Source organism: Rhamphochromis longiceps, linkage group LG16 (assembly GCF_057381845.1).
Source record: "Rhamphochromis longiceps isolate RC_006_pf linkage group LG16, R_longiceps_female_GT1.1, whole genome shotgun sequence".
NCBI lineage: Eukaryota > Metazoa > Chordata > Actinopteri > Cichliformes > Cichlidae > Rhamphochromis > Rhamphochromis longiceps.
Genome location: NC_140572.1, coordinates 21,516,865 through 21,533,487, shown reverse-complemented (window position 1 = coordinate 21,533,487; position 16,623 = coordinate 21,516,865). Strand labels below are relative to the sequence as shown.

Genomic DNA, 16,623 nt, shown 5'->3' with positions numbered 1-16,623 from the left:
ATGTTCAAAAGGTTTTGAGCTGCAACTAATTTCTTTACAGTTTGCTTCAGGCTCTGGCTACTTTTTTAAAACAAATTTTAAGTCCAGACCTTGTACCTAACCATTTTTAATCAGTTACAAAAACACATCATCTACTCCCATATATTTAGTTACATCTATGAAACGGACAACGCTAACACGGATTAACGAGCATACAATATAATTTTAACAAAGTTATTCCCAAAGAACTATTATCACAAAATCCGGCATAACCCAGCAGGGGGTGTAGTGTCCTTAAAAAAATGCACATTTTCCTAGTAAAATATAAAGAAACGAGAGCCCCAAACTCCTATTATCTACTGCAGGTTTCTACAAACTGGGTAAAAGTATTGTGTGGTAACAGATGACAGCTACATGTGGCCCTCTGTTGGTGTAGCTTAACTACTGCAAAGATGTTGCGGTTAACTACCGTAAAATAAAGCGATGTTACGGCTTACTAATCTCACTCAAATAAAGCAAAAACACGAATGACTTTAAAGTCTGTGATATTTTGAACATTAAGAGTCATGTGTACGCTGTGATAAAATATTAATGTACATGTTGTATAAGTAGTGGTGGCCTGAGAGCGTATCTCGGCGCTCGTTGGTTGTTTCGTCCTGACCAGATCACATGACCCGACGTTACCAGCTTGTTAGCAGCTAGCTACGTTAGCGCCAGACTTTACCAGGAAACGGAGAGCCCTGACGTTACCTCCAGACACGCCAAGGGAAGGAGCTGCCAAACAGATGTATTAAGATCATTTAAGTTATCTGGTGGCTTATTATTTTTATTCAACAGCTGCCTGGATCTAACTGTGAGGTACGTGACTTACACTCTTATCTGCATGAAAACCAGGCTAGCTGATCTGGTACCCTACATTAACCTAACTCCAGCTGTTATCTTGTTTTCCTTCTTCACGATAGCCAGCTCAGCTAACTGGCCGGTAGTACCAACTTGGTGACTCTGTTATGTTACAGCACGTTAAAAATATGTTTCGTATTGTGTACCATGTAACTACAAGCTAAACTTTAATACCTTGTTTGCATCTTAATGTAACGTTATCGCATGTTTGGTGGCAGATAATACGTTATTGCAGTGTACCTGCTGTCCCGGGCCAACAGAAAAACTGAGCTCTTATCTCTGTATTACAGCTAGCTGAACGCTACCTGAATGGCCTGACTCTTCAACATTAAAGAAATGAGCATGTGACCAGGGACTGGGATTTAACAGCACATGATCCAGACCAGTGGATGAGCTCAAAATCAACCTAGGGTGAGAACAATATGTTTTCAATACCACACTTCTTCTTGCTGCAACTTTTTTTTTGTGTGTAATGGTGTACAAATACTAACAGTATCCATCACACACTCTTTCTACTAGGTAAACTATTTCAAAAGTGGTGGATTTGGGAGTAAATAGCCATGACAACAAAGACATCCTTGTTGAAAGTCATTCTGCTCGGTGACGGTGGTGTAGGAAAGAGTTCCATCATGAATCGCTACGTGACCAACAAGTTTGATGCACACCTTTTCCACACCATCGGGGTTGAGTTCCTCAACAAGGACCTGGAGGTAGATGGCCACCAGGTTACCCTCCAGATCTGGGACACAGCTGGCCAGGAGCGCTTCCGCAGCCTGAGGACTCCTTTCTATCGTGGCTCTGATTGCTGTCTGCTCACCTTCAGTGTTGATGATAACCAGAGTTTTCTGAACTTGGGCAACTGGAAGAAGGAGTTCATCTACTATGCGGATGTCAAGGAGCCGGAGAAGTTCCCGTTCGTAGTACTGGGCAACAAAGTGGATGTGACGGAGAGGCAGGTGTCTACCGAGGAGGCGCAGCAGTGGTGCAAGGAGAATGGTGACTACCCCTATTATGAGACCAGTGCCAAGGATGCCATCAATGTAGCAGTGGCCTTTGAGGAGGCAGTGCGTAGAGTGTTGGCAGTGGATGAAAGAACGGACCACCTCATCCCTACAGACACAGTCAAGCTTCACAGAAAGCCTCGCTCCACTGCCACTTGCTGTTCGTAACACCCAGGAGTTATCACCAACATGAATTCACTATTAGGCCCATTAAATGAGGATGTAGGTGTACAGTTCTGTAGTAACATCTTATTTAAACAAATTACGCTACTGTTATACTGTTGATGGTTTGATAATGCAAAGTGTTGGATTTGTTTGGGGGAGAAAAACAATGAAAAAACACTAAATTAATGCTAGTGGCATTACAAATACAATTAAAAGCACTTGACTCAACACTGCCAAAGGCCATTAAGTCAGGCTTACGGGAAAAAAAACAAAACATTTTGTGTTGACCCAAGACAACTTATAGTTATAAATTAGAGTATTTTTCAAAAGGTTAAATGATTCCATTTTTTTTTTATTTGTTTAGATATGTGCAACCTGGAGAGTGCAATTACTGTAGGGCCTCTACACTCCACTCCCTAATATTGAAATGCAGAATGGTGACATGATAGTAATGAAATAACTGCAGAATTGAAATAACATATATCTACCAATAAACTTATTTCTGAAAATTATGAGGTAGCTAAGGAAATTCTTTGTGTGACTAACAAATGGAAGCTTGTTATTAATGCACATTTAGGTCTTGTTTGTGCACATTCTGCATTGTGGATAGATTATGGCTGTGTGTTGAAAGCAATGAGGGATGAATTAATTCCCTGAAATATTAAAACAGATTTAACATGCATGGCATTTGGAATATTTCTGTTTCTGGAAACTTTTGTATTTTGTAAGCTCTTTTTATCATTGGAAAAAAACATGAATCTAACTATAAGCAGAATAAATAATGGAGTAGTGACATTTTTTTTCATTGATGGGATTATTTAGCTAATGAATGCACTTATTTTTTAAATATATTTTCAAGTTGAAAGTCTCCCCATAGTTATTTAAAACTGTGAACCATATGTTTAAGTGTCTTTTTTTTTTTCTTTCAAAGTTGTACTACTGGCATGCCAAGTGATGAATAAACCCCCTGAAAATTGCCTGTTATGCATGTTTTGTAGACTGGAATCTAGCTGATAAATCAGTTTAATATTTCCTGTGAACGTATTGGACTATGCTCTGCAGTAACTTACAGATATTTTCTTTCTGGATATTTTTGCAGTGCACATGAAATTTGAAGCCATAATGTTACACAAAGCAGCCACATCCACTCTATTAAAAAAACAAAACAAACACGCACAATGCAAAACACTGTTTATACAAATCCACTTTTGTTCTGAACACATTGAAGATTTTTAAAGAAGAACAGAAACAACTGTATTAACTATATACAACATAAAGACACTATTGAAATTTTTGTGTGAAGTGATTAACTCAGGAGATGCTTCTTCCCAAGGAACTGGACTTTCCTCTCAAAAGCAGTTGAGCGGATGGGCGCGTTGATTTCATAGAATGGATTCATTGCAAACTGAAAGACAGAGCAGGATAAGATTAAATGCTAAAAGCAAAATATACCAAATGTCACATCATGCTAAGATACTCTTATCACCTGGATAACGACTTACCTTGATGTATAAATCATAGACGTCGTTAAAAAAGTTTTTGATTCCATCTTCTTGTCGCATGTCGTGCAGCATGATGAATCTTATATGTGTTCCAAATAGTTAAAGAAAAGGAAGACATGCCCATACACTGAATCTGCCCGGAAACAATGATAACAAACTCATTAAGTCCCAAAATAATCACACTGGTGGCCCTGATTTCCATATTTATATTACATGTTAGATCATAGCTTTAAATCCCAATGATTTAAATGAATTAACATGTTTTTTAAGATGTAGATTAATAGAAGATTCAAAACTTGTGCTTGATTTTGGTTATTCAACTTGCTGTTTCGATTACAAATACTGTGTATAAACTACACCACTGAAATGAGATTATTTAACAAACTTACCCCTTTCATAAGTGTACAGCCCTTTGTTTTCAGCTGGGAGTTGTCTGAAGGTGCTATATAAATAAATTGCTTGCTCGCTTGCTATCAGTCTAAAAACAGTAATATCTTAATTAATGCTGAGCAAAGAAAAAATGTGTTTTCATCGGGCAACTGACACAGCATCAGGAAATAATTATCACATGAAACAGAACAAAAGGATATGTCCTGCAGTGACAAATGCAGAAACAAACCACTCGTTGAATTTGTCCACAGTTTTCAAGTACATATTGTTGGACAGCCACATATTTTCATCCACCAAATCCAGGGCTGCATGTGCAATGAACTGGTTTAGGTGACGATGATCATCCTGTAAGTATGATGTAAGTAAATGTAAGTAAGAACAGTTGTTTCATGATTTAATTAAGAGGGGGGCAATTATTTTTTTCCACATAGGGCCAGGTGGGTTTGATTAACTTTCTTTTTTCCCTTTAATAAACAAATTAATCGTTTAAAACTGCATTTTGAATTTACTCAGATTAGCTTTGTCTAACATTGAAACCTGTTTGATTATTTGAAATGTGTAAGTGTGTCAAATACACAAATAGAGACAAATACTGCGCTGTAGCTCAGTAATTGAGTGATTAAATTAAGCGAGGTTACCTTTGATTCGGGCTTCCCAGCTGGCAGGAACTCCATCTCAAACACAGGATTGTCATGATGACCAACCATGACAAAGTAAAAGCTTCCAGACATCGTCTTCTCCTCTCAGCAAAGATAAACTGATCTGAAATTAATCCCTCCACAACGAAATAAGCAAACTTATAAGTAGAAAATAGTGACAGCGTAACCTAAAATGACTGTAAACCCTCTGGATAGCAAGTTAGCACTAACCGCGGAGCTCCACGGATGCTTAAAGAAACTACATGACTATTGTAAGACCAAGATAAGCATTATATGAATAGAAACAATAGAAAGGTATGTCATATATCTGTTTTTAAAGGAATAAAACCGGTGTTTGTTTACCTGTTAGTTGCGTTTCCTGGATCGCAAGAACAGCAGTCGCAAAATGATGACATAATAAAGTAGCGAAACTTTTTTGTACTAAATCTTTTAAATGATAATTATTTTCTAACGCACTTTTAGAAACAATGCTATATGAAACACTGAATGCATATAATTAAATTATAATAAATACATTTTTGGTTTTTCGACGTGACGTCATAATTATGCGCATGCACGGAACCAAGCTTTTCCGTTGACGGTGGATTTAAATGTTTCAAGAACAAGAAAAGAGACGCGAAGGTTTGTGGTCGTCAGGCAGGTGAGTATTCTTCTTCTTAAGATACACATGGTGCACATGTTGCGAAGATAGAGGAATACAATTTTGATAACAACCAATAATACTTGGGAAAGTTTTTGAAAGCGAAGGTTTTTATTCTCACACTCGTCGTCCAATTGTCTGCTTCTGTTTGTTTTATGTCAGGTCTCGCAAAGATCCCAGCTATGTCCTCCTCTAAGGAAGATGCGTTATCCCCTGACGAGCTGAGGAAAAGACTCTATCAGACTTTTAAAAGTAAAGGAGTTCTTGATACACTCAAGGTAAGCAATGTTAATAACGGTGCTGTTATTATTATACATTGCTGTGAAAAAGTATTTGCCTTTCTCGATTTCTTTCACATCACCATGGAGGACTTATAGTGCACTCTTATTTGCACAATTGTTAAATTCATCCACATTGAAAGGTTTTTAAGCATTTATGGACTGTTTACGGTTATGTCAAAGCAATTAGAATTTAACATTCATCTGGCATTATTTTGAGGCATCCAGAGGTGGACTTCCTGGCAGGTTTCTCATCATCGTCCTGCTGCATAACCCAGGTGTGCTTGAACTTCAGGGCATAAACTGATGGCCAGACATTTTCCTTCAGGACTTTCTAGATCATAGACCATTACACTACCACCACCATGTCTGTTGGTATGATGTTCTTTTTATGAAATGCTGTGTTAGTTTTAAGCCAGATGTAATGGGACTCAAACCTTCCAAAAAGTGAAACTTTCGTCTCATTATTCCGCTTTCTCCAAAAGTCTTGAGGATCATCAATACGTTTTTTTGGCAAATGTGAGCTGAGCCTTTTGCTCAGTGGTTTTCTCCTTGGAACTCAGTGACATCTTGAATGAGTTGTCATTTTGCTTTTAGAGTAATTCTGGTAGGCAGGGCATTCTTCAGAAAGGTCACCACTTTTTATAGCTCTAACAATTGGATAGTGAGACTGGCTTTAGTAGTGGTGATGTAACTCTTTCCACACTGATAGCGTGTTGCATGATGTGTTGCTTTTTGGGATCTTTTAGCTTACTTCACTTTGTGAGACAGCTTCTGTTTGAGTGATTACTTGATTCAACAGGTCTGCCAGTAATCAGCCAGGGTGTGGATAGTGAAATTGAGCTCGACTTTACAAAAAAAGGTGTTAAATTACAGTTAATCAAAGGGGCCAAATACTTTTTCACAGCACTGTAGCAATGTTCAGTGTTTGGTCTTCATCCTTCTCTTTGACTATTCGGATCTTATTTAGGCACAGCTGCGAAATCAGCTCATCCAGGAGTTAAAGTACCCAGCTTTGGCAGGCCAAGAACCAGTTCCCAGGCCAGCACATGTGAAACATGAACCCATTTTAGTTTCAGCCTGTAACAGCATAGTGGCAGATCATCTCCAGAACTCTGGGTATGAGTACACACTTTCTGTGTTCTATCCTGAAAGCGGATTATCTAAAGACAAGGTGTGTATGACTTTTTATGTACATGTAGCTTGAGGTGTCAAGAAGATGGAGATGAAGGTCTCTGATCTACTTTTACAGGTTTTTACAAAAGAAGACCTTCTTCAGCTTCTTAAAATACGCCCTGAATCAAACCTTTACAAGTCATTGGTATTTATAATTATTTTGAACCTCGAACATCTTTTTGATATAAGTATTAAGACATAGTGTAATTACTAATAAAAGCGCCATTATTATTTTCTTACAGTCTTCAAATAAAGAAAACCATGATAGGGGTATGTACAGTGTCCTGTTCCTTCTACTTCTAATAAAACTGCTTTTGTTCGAGAGTCTCTCCAGTGATTTATTATGTCTTTATTTACCAGGGTTCCTGATCAGCCTTCTAACACAGCTAACAGATCATTATACTCGGAACCTGTGCCACGATGCTGACACTCAGACAAGTTATGGAGAGTCTCTTGGTATGAACTGATGTCTGACGGTGACTGGCCTTTTTATATTCATGCCCTCCAACAAAGAGTTTTAATGTGTTCTCCCTGTCTTTCCATTCACAGTAGAGAAGATGAAAACAATAGATCGGGAATACGAGGGTTTGGGGTACAATGAGGACAAAGTGTTTCCATTACAGTCAAAACTGTCTGCGTATAGAAAAGACATTGAAGTGCAGATGGAAACAGAAATGAACTTAAAGGTACACACTCGTAACAAACATGGTTTATTTGGTCACATAGTTTTCCTCCAGGTTGGGTCGCCTCAATGTTGTCTTTTTTTCTTCATCTTCTTTTGTAGATAGAACATTTTAAAGAAGTTGAAATTGCCAAGGTGAGGATGGAAGAAAAATCCAAATTTCATAAAGAATTTGAAAGGCTGAAGCAGGAGCTGGAGAGGACTTATGAAATGAAGACAAAGGCCCTGATGGAGCGAGAGAAAAATGCTATTGATCGGTTGCAAAAACAGCAAGAGGTAAATGGCTGCTACAATGAGGTGCTCTTTTTCTCATATAAACCTTGAACATGTAATGTAAGATTTCAAAGGTCTGACACCCAGATGAATATTTTACTAATAATATCACCTTAAAGTTCTGGTGTCAGTTTGAGGATTCTGGCCTTCTTACCTAACTTTCTTTTACTGGCTATCACTTGATCTTTTTAAATTGTTCTCAGTCCTCAAACCTTGCTGCTCATTTCCTGAGCTGTATGTATGATTTGGCATCAGGCTTCTCTATCCCACTGCAATTTGATTATGGGTGGTTCTGAGCATTACAGTTTACATTCAAATTATTTCTCCTTAAATTTAAGATAGACTAATTATCTCTTATTTCCACTTCGCTTCTCTATAGATTGAAGAAAAGAACTTATACATTGAGAGACAGTCAGTGCTGAAGGAAATTGAAACACTACGTAGCAGAGAAAATGAGCTGAGGATGAGAAGAGAAGCCTTCGAAAAGTAAGAATTTTTTATGACTATTTATCTGAGTGAAATGATGCTGCACTCTTCCATTGTGGTCACAGGTTCATAGTTATTGCTGTTGTCTTTTTATGGTAATAGGACTTGTCAAATCCATGAGGAGAAGATCAAGACAGCTGAAGAGCTGCTGAGGAGGAGAGAACTGGCTGTGAAAACCATGGAGGACACGTATGACCAGAAGCTGAAGAATGAACTTTCCAGGTACTTGCTGTCAGTACTGTGTGTATACTATACAGTATACATTATCATCATTATCTGTGACATAAAAATCAATACAGTAATCCTGTTGGTGAATTTCAAATATTTTCCTGCTAAATAAAGCAGTAAATATATCTCAATGACACTGAGTTAATTAATGTCCCAACCTTTATTTAACTTAAGTGATTTTCTTTTTATCAAAAGAATAGAGCTATCAGCAGCAACAGCAATTAATAGAGTAACATACACAAGAGGACTTTACCATGTATTTGACAGAGGACAACATTGCTTTTGCAAATCTGTAGTTGATCACTAGGTCGAGTATTTGCTTTGTGTAATGTAGAAAGAACAACAAGTCACATTGTCTTGTACTGTTTAGTTTTAGTCCTGCTTTTAAATGTCTCATCTTGTCTTTAAATCAGGTATCAGCTTGAACTAAAGGAGGACTACATCAAGAGAACAGAAAAGCTCACAGAAAGTGAGAACAGAAACAAAGGCAAGTATGTCAGTCAGTGAAGGATTTATGACCAATTTTCTGTTGCCTGTGCTTTGTCTGCTTTCACATCTTTGTATTTTTCAGTGGAAACTGTCCGTATCCAAAAGGAGTCAGCTGCAATTAATGCCAAATTGGAGGACCACAGTAAAACGTGCTCAGAGCTGAAGCGGCTGCAGGTAAAGACCCAAATCCATCCATCCTTGTTAACTTCACCCTTTTCAGTGGACGTGAGGCAAAATGATAAATAATTATATTAGCATTCAGTTTAATTCTGTGATAAATGCATGCCATCCAGTGCGATTCGGTTCCCATGCTTTTAATATCCCTCGCGGGATTGTTTTTCCAGATCGAGTTAGACACAGCACAGCAGCAGATTTCTCTGCTGACTCAACAGAAGGAGCTGTTAAGGGAAAGAATGGAGAGCATGAGTGACTACCCCCGCTTAACAAAAGAGAAAGCAGAGCTGCAGGGGCAGCTGCAGCTGCTAAAGAAACAGCTGGAGGAGGCCCAAGAGGAGAAACGGCTTCTTCATGCAGGTAGAGAGTGGTGGTTGCTCTCGAGTGTCTACCAGGAGAGTGTCCCTATTCAGTTAAAAACATGAAAAACACAATCAGGCATACTCTGTTTATAATAATGCACATCTGATTATCTTATAGCCTGGGACTATATAACCAGATTTATTGTGTCTAAAATGCAATCCTAGTTTTGGTAAGTCTGAATATTTGCAGTCTTTGCCATAAGCGAGGTTCTTGAAGTTCCTGTGTTGCATTCAGAGTACATGAGTATAGGCTCATTGTGAACTGTGTAAGGTGCAGTGTACTGTGAAGCATTTTTGGTAGTCTTATCCCACTGCCTCTGGCTGAGCTGAGTCTTCTTGAATGTGTCTCGCCTGCCAAAGTAGGGCCTCTGTGTCTTGTTTGTAGCTTTGCAGACAGCCAATGAGGAAAGGGGGATGAGTGAATGGGACCAGAGACAGAGGTCCTTTTACCCATGGCAAAGAAAATCTTACCTCTCTCTGAGGCTTACAGTATTCATCTTGTCTAAAGATGGGGCAAAGGAGCAGTGGGCCTCTCTCCTCAATGCTAACAAAAGGCAGTGACATGATAATGGGCCCCATGTGCTGTAATGTCATGCTGGTCAAGAACTGCTCCATACAAAACCAGATGCTTTTTCATCTGACAGTTTTCCCACTGAAGACAAATGCATTGGGGGAAATGAGCTGTACTTTTATGTTATGTTTTAAGTCGTATATATCCTGTCTCAGATTTGGGCAAACCATCCAAAGAGCAACTATCCTTGCAGTTGGAGCTTCAGAGGCTACAGAGTGCTCGCAGATTGGATGCGGAAGAATTTGACAACCAGAAACAGGTGCTGCAGGCACAGCTCCAGAGTGAGGTCAGCTACATCACAGCTCCTTGCTGTGGGAAACAATTTTTCTTCACCTTGAAGAATTTGTGTTCGCAGTATGCCCTCAAATCTCTGGTTATCAAAAAATATACATGTCGTTCACTTTTGTGTCCATTTTTTTCTGCAGATGGAGCAATGTGCCCAGTTCAAAGCTCAGCTGATAGAGTGTAAAGAGAAATCCCAGTGGATGGCTAACCATGTTGAGGACATTAAAATGCAGCTTCACCAAACTCAGCAAGGTACACTTTGATGTGGCATCCCTGTTAATGTGGCTAATCACATCAGATGATTTTGCTTTAAGTACAGTTGACTTTATTTTTGCTTTTCATAAGCAGGCTTGCTTTCTTTTCTAGCTCATACAGTTCTGTACACAGTTACACATTGCACATATTGATTCATCCTTTTATTTGTATTTTTGATGGTCTTTATAGAAAACTGAGTAAAAGCAAGAAAGAAATCAACACTCTAGTCTTAACTGCCTATTTCTGGTGTAGCCCCATGTAATTATTTCTAATTAGCTTTGGGGGGGTTTTCTGATTTTTCATGGTGGATTGTATTCTGTAGTAGTACTCAACATTCATCGTGTTTGCCTTTCCCCTTTCTCTTCCTTTTGTGCGACTCATGTGATCCCGGCAGCTCTTGAAAATGAAGTGCTGCGTAATCCCAAACCATCTCTTGTTGATCGCTCTGTACTAGAGCTCGGCGCTGACAAGCTGGTTCCTCCTGACATCTATGTGGACAGAACTCTGCTGAGGGCCAGGGTGGGTTATGATGTTTGTGAAATAGATGGCAATCTGGGAGGAAGCAAATCGCCTTGGAGTGATGTACCAGATTCTGATTTGGAGTTGGTAGCTGAAGCTAAGACTCGGATCAAGGAGCTGCAGAGGGAGGCTGAGACTTTAGAGGAAGCTTACAGGAACTACCAGCAGAGGGCAGTGCGCTCCACCATCTCACACATGCTTCCCCCAAGACCTCTTTCCCCACAACAACCACATCCTTCTCATTTCCCTGACTCTCCTCTTAGAAAACACGACCCTCTCCGTTCACACAGTCACTTAGTCCACAAACCAAAGATCTCACACAGACCACTGTCTCCTCAGTCTATCCAATCCCCCTCCAATGGCACCAGAAAGACTTTACCATCTGCACAATCAAGAGTTACCTTCTCAGAAGATCATAACCAGCCACAGGCCACATGTTTTGTTGACCACAGTCTCTATTCGCTGACCGAGCCTTTGTTCCTAAAAAATGGAAACGCTCCAGATGAAAGCTTGGCTCTATCCAAGCACCCATCCCCTACAACACAATCTTCCTTCAAGAATAATCTTCAAAGAGAGCTTACAGAAGGTAATATGTCAAAAAACTGAATAATGATTTATGTTCTCAGTGCTTATATGCTGCACACATGCATGTAAACTGTATATTTTCTATGGAAATTATTTGAAAATTCAGGTCAGTCTGTCCAGATCTTTACACATCAGTCTCTGAGCACGTTTCTACCTCAGATGTGTTTTTTAATATTAAGTCCTTCCTTCTGTTAGGGCCAGTCGTGTCTGCAGTCCTGCTTCCACAGCTGTCGTCTGACAGGCAGCTCTCTCCTGCCCTCCACAATGAGGTGGTGACCTCAGAGGACTTGTCCTCCGAGCTCAGTCCACCTCGCAGTCCTCAGCTCAGGAGCACAGCACGCGACCATTCCAGGTATCATCTGGCATCACTTTCAAGGACAGTGCAGTGTTTCCCATACATTTTATGATGAGACAGTGAATACCAATGCCTATGTTGCCACTGTGTCCTTCAGTCCACCAAAGCTACAGCAAGTCTTCTCCAGCTCAGAGTCTTCCCCACAGCCTGAGAAGATAAGCCTTGAAGATCTCACTGGAGGATTATCAGGTACTCAGTGTTGTTCATTGTTGTTAGTTGATTTTTGTTTAGTATTTTCCCCTTATTGTTTAAAGCATAATCAAATAGAATGTGGTCATGTATTTCTGAAGCCAATGTTTGCAGTGTACGTGACTCATACAACCGACTTTGAGCTTCAGCAGTCTGGTCGCGTCATTGCTGTTGAGGAAGAGGTTCTGGGCCATAAATTGTGATCAAAGGGGAACTTTTAAACTGTTAGAACATAAAGTTCTTTTATAGTAGTGCTTCATGCTGTTTGACTAGCTACAAGACATTCAGTGGAGATGACAAGTTCCCTGGGGATCTATTGTAGAAGTATAGCTCTCCTCTTATACTGGAAAATCTTCACTGTATCCCAGGATAAACACTCATAGTTTATGTGCTGTTTATTTTAATTCCATGACTGCTGTGCATGATGCGAGTGCTGAAAAGTGTGCTGTGTGATTAATTTCTGTTTGCTCCATCTGTCACTAGAATATATTTCTAGAAAATGATTAACTATATGTTGATAGTGTTTAATCACTAATGTAACAAAATGTGTAATGTATCCAGTATGGAGGCCTAGAATTTTTGGATGGCTGTTTTTTAATGAGTGTGTGACTGGCCTTTCAGTGGCCCTGCACAATGGTGAAGATGAAGGACCGCTGATTATGTATTCTGTGCTGGTCCTCTGGCCCTGTTGCATTATGGTGGGGCATAAAAGATCTCTTTGTGCATGTCTCCCTCCAGAGCCCGGCCACATTCCAGAGCTTCTCCTGGACACTGCTGTCCCTCTCTCCGAGGAGGCCCCTGCTGGCCCCCACCCACAAGACCTCCCAAAAGACCTAATAGACTCACAGGGCCAAACGGGTGAGTCTTAGTTCTCTCATCAACGATTCATAATCTTTCTTGACTTCCAATGACAATACAAGCCTTTTTTTTTACTGTACATCATAAGTCAAACTGTAAAAATCAGTTGGCTCATTTTGCCGCCAATTTTCAGTAAACTGCTCTTTAAACCCAAAGGATCAAATTGACAAAGGATGACTCATGTTATTTCTAGAACTCCCACAAAGTTTGGTTGAATCTGAAAAGGAAGAAGATGAAGAACAAAGGTGGGAAAGAGAGCGGAAAGAAAGGGAAGAAAAAAGACAAAGGGAGCAGGAAGAAGCCAGAGAGAGAGAGCTGCAAGAACTTGAGCGACTAGAGAAAGAGATGGTAATGATTATCTTAGACCCACTTCCTGCAGAAATCCTTTTTATAAACTAAACTATCTAAACTTCTCATAAAGGCGACCTTAAATGAATGTTTAATGTGATAACATCCCATTCTAATCAGCTTTTGCAAGAGGTGGAAAATCCAAAACAGGAAGAAGAAGAAGAAGAAGAAACCGGGGTTAAGAAAGGAGTAGATGAAGAAATCAGTGGAGAGAAATATAATGAGTCTAAAAGTGAAAATCCACTGGACAAATACATGAAGATGGTCTTGGAAGCAAGAGGGAAGCAACATGCACAGGTAAGTTGCATCCATGTTTGTCTGAGGCTTCTGTACAAATGAAACAGGAGACTCGATGCAGACTGGAGTTCTTTGGGATTGTTTTTTTCTACAGAGCTCTCAAAGAGAAGAGGCAGAATATGCAAGCCCAGAGGCCAAGAGTTTGACTGAGGATAAAGAAGACAGGTAAATTAAAACCGTTGACTTGGCTAGACAAACTATTTCCGCTTTCTAATTCAAAAGCTGTGCAGGACTTACATAAGCCTCTTTCAATAACATTTAATTGCTTTTGTGGTTTATCATGGTCGTACTTTATACTTGAGGGTTTTTTTTTTTTTTGTTGTTCTGGATTCATGTTGTTAATTTTAAACTGTTTTACTTTTTTTTTTTTTTTTTAACTCTGTCCCTCGAGGCTTTCACTAATAAACTCAATTTTGTCTCAGCATTGCAGCATATTCACACAAGGATGAAGATGATGATTTTTGGTGAGCTGACCATCAGTTTGTGGCATCATAATCTGAAGTGTATAAAAACAGATATTTCAAGAATTTGCTTATCAGTCCTACATGTTTTCTTTTTTGTATGAAATTCAAATAAATGCATTTTTTAAATCTGTATACCAATCAATTCTATCATGCAAAGAACAAAAGCACCACAATTGGAAGAACGTTTTTAAAAAAAACATTTTTATTTATTTTCATAAAAACAGTCAACAGGCTGGTGAAGTTGTTTCATAAAGGGGTTTCCAGTCAGACAGGATGGTTTTTGTTTGTTTTCTTTTAACTGATTACTGTCCTCCTGGTGATTGATAGATAGCCTTGTATTTACTTTTTTGGTTCATTTAACAGGAAACACAACATACAAAGACAAGATGTGGCGTACATTACCTTCATGTACATCTGTCATCTATCCGCTCGACCACACCTATTGCCAGTCCTACATAAAGCACTGTAGGGTCTGTACCACTGTATCAAACAGATACTGTTTAACACTGGCATTCATACTTTGGCTGAATTTACCATTTATAATTTTATACAACTGTTTAAAGGACTGTTGTTGTGGCTAATTGTTGCTTGACAGTTGGAAAGTTAAGTATCAGTTAATCATGAGGAAGCCCTTGACATACATAGAAAATACAGGCATACTATCAGGCAACAAAACAATAAAGTATACTTCTCAAGTGATTAAAAGAACCTAAAAAAAAGATCTATAACTAATGTGCTACATAGCTTTATATTCTGTTAGAAAAACAGGAAATGGGCAAACACTGCCAACTACTGAAGTCAGTGTACATAACTGTACATCACAGGTCACCACAGAAGTGGTCGTCTTTATACAACAAAGTAACATCTCGAATTATCCCTGTAACTCAGCTAATAAAGATTACAAGTTGTTATTTTAACATTGTGAAAATTGCACATTAATATACAATTATAGAAAATTGTGAAAAAAGGTAAGAAATGAAAAAATTTGACCTGTAATAAATTTAACTGAACTTCTTCAGTTCTGTTTTCAAATTGTAACAAACACATGTGACATAGTTATGCTTATCAATAGGATTTCCGTTAAATCAAGTCATTTTTGATCATATTGTGCATGTTGCAGATAATCACTGCTATATTATTAGCCATCACAACTCTTCATTGGCAATTACTGATGTTTTTGTTTTTTCCCTCCTATGTGCCTAAATGAATACGTACAGGTCAGAGTAAGTTTTTCTTGTAGCATTATCCAAAGTCTATAGTACTGTGAATCAGTTGAACTGTTGTGCATGTGTGGGGGTGTAGCTACACAAACCTATCTACTATATCTTTGAGACATCTTTTTACAACTGGAATTGGTTTATTTTACACCTTGCAATGGGAATTGTTTGTCCATAGGCTCTAGTGCTCACCTGAGGTAGAGGTAATGTAGGCTATGACTTAAGTAGCTGTACAGGAAAAATCCATAACTAATGAACAACATTCAGACAATCACCAACTGAGATGGAAATGCAAGTAAATTCATAATCATCAAGGATTATAGATTTATAGTGCATGTATTACCAGCTATTTTATAAAAGAATCTGGTTTACTTTCCCTAAAAAGGTCAGTATGGTGTGATGCACAACTCTGGATGTAAGGCTGTTCATTTGTATAATACATCTGCAAAACAGAACAAAAACCAAAATGTTTCATCTTCCTTAGCTGAAAACTAAAGAAGGATCGAGCAAGACTGTGAAACACTGGTGTGCTGTGTAGGAATAGTGCAATGTCACAAGCTTCACCAGCAAAAAATACAACAAAGGTTATAAAAACACACGAACATCAGAACTCAGATCACTCTTCCCTACAGAAAATGAAAAATAAAAATTAGCATGAATGAAACTTCACAGAGCAGTTGTGAAACAATTAGTGCAGAAAGCAACACTGATGCATTAGTCTGTTAGGAGCCTGGTTAGTACTGCACAGTGTCAGTTGGCATGTTATTTTAGCTGAGAGTCGCCTTGGTCCAGAGGGCCCACAGTGGTTGGCCACAGTGTCTGTTATTGTAAGTATGTGTGCGTGTGGATTGTAAGCTTGAAATATCCTTATGTGTAGGAATTGAGGCATTCCTTTGAGCGTGAGGTGATGTCCTGCAGCTCCCGCTCTTCCTTCATTTTGATGTCTTGGTAGGCATGCATATGACTGGCATCCTTAAGGTAGGCCCAGTTTGCTGAGAGAATCATGAGGAAGTGGATCTGGAAGAGAAGGGTGAGGTGGATGGCCGGTGAGCATGTCAAAGATGCAAAGCAAGCTACAGGAGTCAGAGCTACAGTACGTACATTACGGACATACACGAACGTAAAGTTATGCTTTTTTTTTTAACAAAAAAAGGACACTGTGGAAAAAGAAATGTTACGGGTATTGTAACAGTGCTGTTACAATCATTACTAATACTCGGCGTTATTACCTCGCTACACACAATACTACAGAAATGACACTTAAAAGATGAGGTGATGAGTGGAGGAAGATAGCGA

General features: G+C 39.0%; 4 protein-coding genes across 4 annotated transcripts in view; 2 read left to right on the top strand and 2 right to left on the bottom strand.

Moving 5' to 3' along the window:
• The first annotated feature begins 644 nt into the window (after positions 1 to 644).
• Positions 645 to 3,170, top strand: rab9a (RAB9A, member RAS oncogene family). The gene is made up of 3 exons (XM_085384127.1): positions 645 to 837; positions 1,170 to 1,290; positions 1,399 to 3,170. Exon 3 carries the CDS (start codon positions 1,440 to 1,442, stop codon positions 2,046 to 2,048), a length of 609 nt encoding a protein of 202 aa, XP_085240253.1. The 5' UTR covers positions 645 to 837; positions 1,170 to 1,290; positions 1,399 to 1,439; the 3' UTR covers positions 2,049 to 3,170.
• Positions 3,171 to 3,217: 47 nt separating this feature from the next.
• On the bottom strand, positions 3,218 to 5,056 carry trappc2 (trafficking protein particle complex subunit 2). Its single transcript, XM_085384128.1, has 5 exons — positions 4,939 to 5,056; positions 4,576 to 4,712; positions 4,140 to 4,282; positions 3,548 to 3,635; positions 3,218 to 3,450 (listed from the first exon to the last, which is right to left on the bottom strand). Exons 2-5 carry the CDS (start codon positions 4,666 to 4,668, stop codon positions 3,352 to 3,354), a joined length of 423 nt encoding a protein of 140 aa, XP_085240254.1. The 5' UTR covers positions 4,669 to 4,712; positions 4,939 to 5,056; the 3' UTR covers positions 3,218 to 3,351.
• An 80-nt stretch (positions 5,057 to 5,136) lies between these two features.
• Positions 5,137 to 14,482, top strand: ofd1 (OFD1 centriole and centriolar satellite protein). The gene is made up of 23 exons (XM_085384120.1): positions 5,137 to 5,236; positions 5,399 to 5,514; positions 6,485 to 6,688; positions 6,767 to 6,835; positions 6,933 to 6,960; positions 7,051 to 7,146; positions 7,240 to 7,376; positions 7,475 to 7,648; positions 8,025 to 8,131; positions 8,234 to 8,353; positions 8,773 to 8,846; positions 8,931 to 9,022; positions 9,193 to 9,382; positions 10,111 to 10,241; positions 10,381 to 10,492; positions 10,890 to 11,600; positions 11,795 to 11,951; positions 12,052 to 12,143; positions 12,882 to 13,001; positions 13,195 to 13,349; positions 13,470 to 13,646; positions 13,741 to 13,811; positions 14,069 to 14,482. The coding sequence occupies exons 2-23, from the start codon at positions 5,419 to 5,421 to the stop codon at positions 14,112 to 14,114; spliced, it is 3,159 nt and encodes a 1,052-aa protein (XP_085240246.1). The 5' UTR covers positions 5,137 to 5,236; positions 5,399 to 5,418; the 3' UTR covers positions 14,115 to 14,482.
• The window catches only part of gpm6bb (glycoprotein M6Bb), a 29,103-nt gene continuing 26,827 nt past the window's right edge, over positions 14,348 to 16,623 (bottom strand). Inside the window, exon 7 of the mRNA XM_085384125.1 lies at positions 14,348 to 16,344. Coding sequence (XP_085240251.1) covers positions 16,195 to 16,344 — 150 coding nt within the window. The 3' untranslated portion in view covers positions 14,348 to 16,194. The remainder of the gene's footprint in view (positions 16,345 to 16,623) is intronic.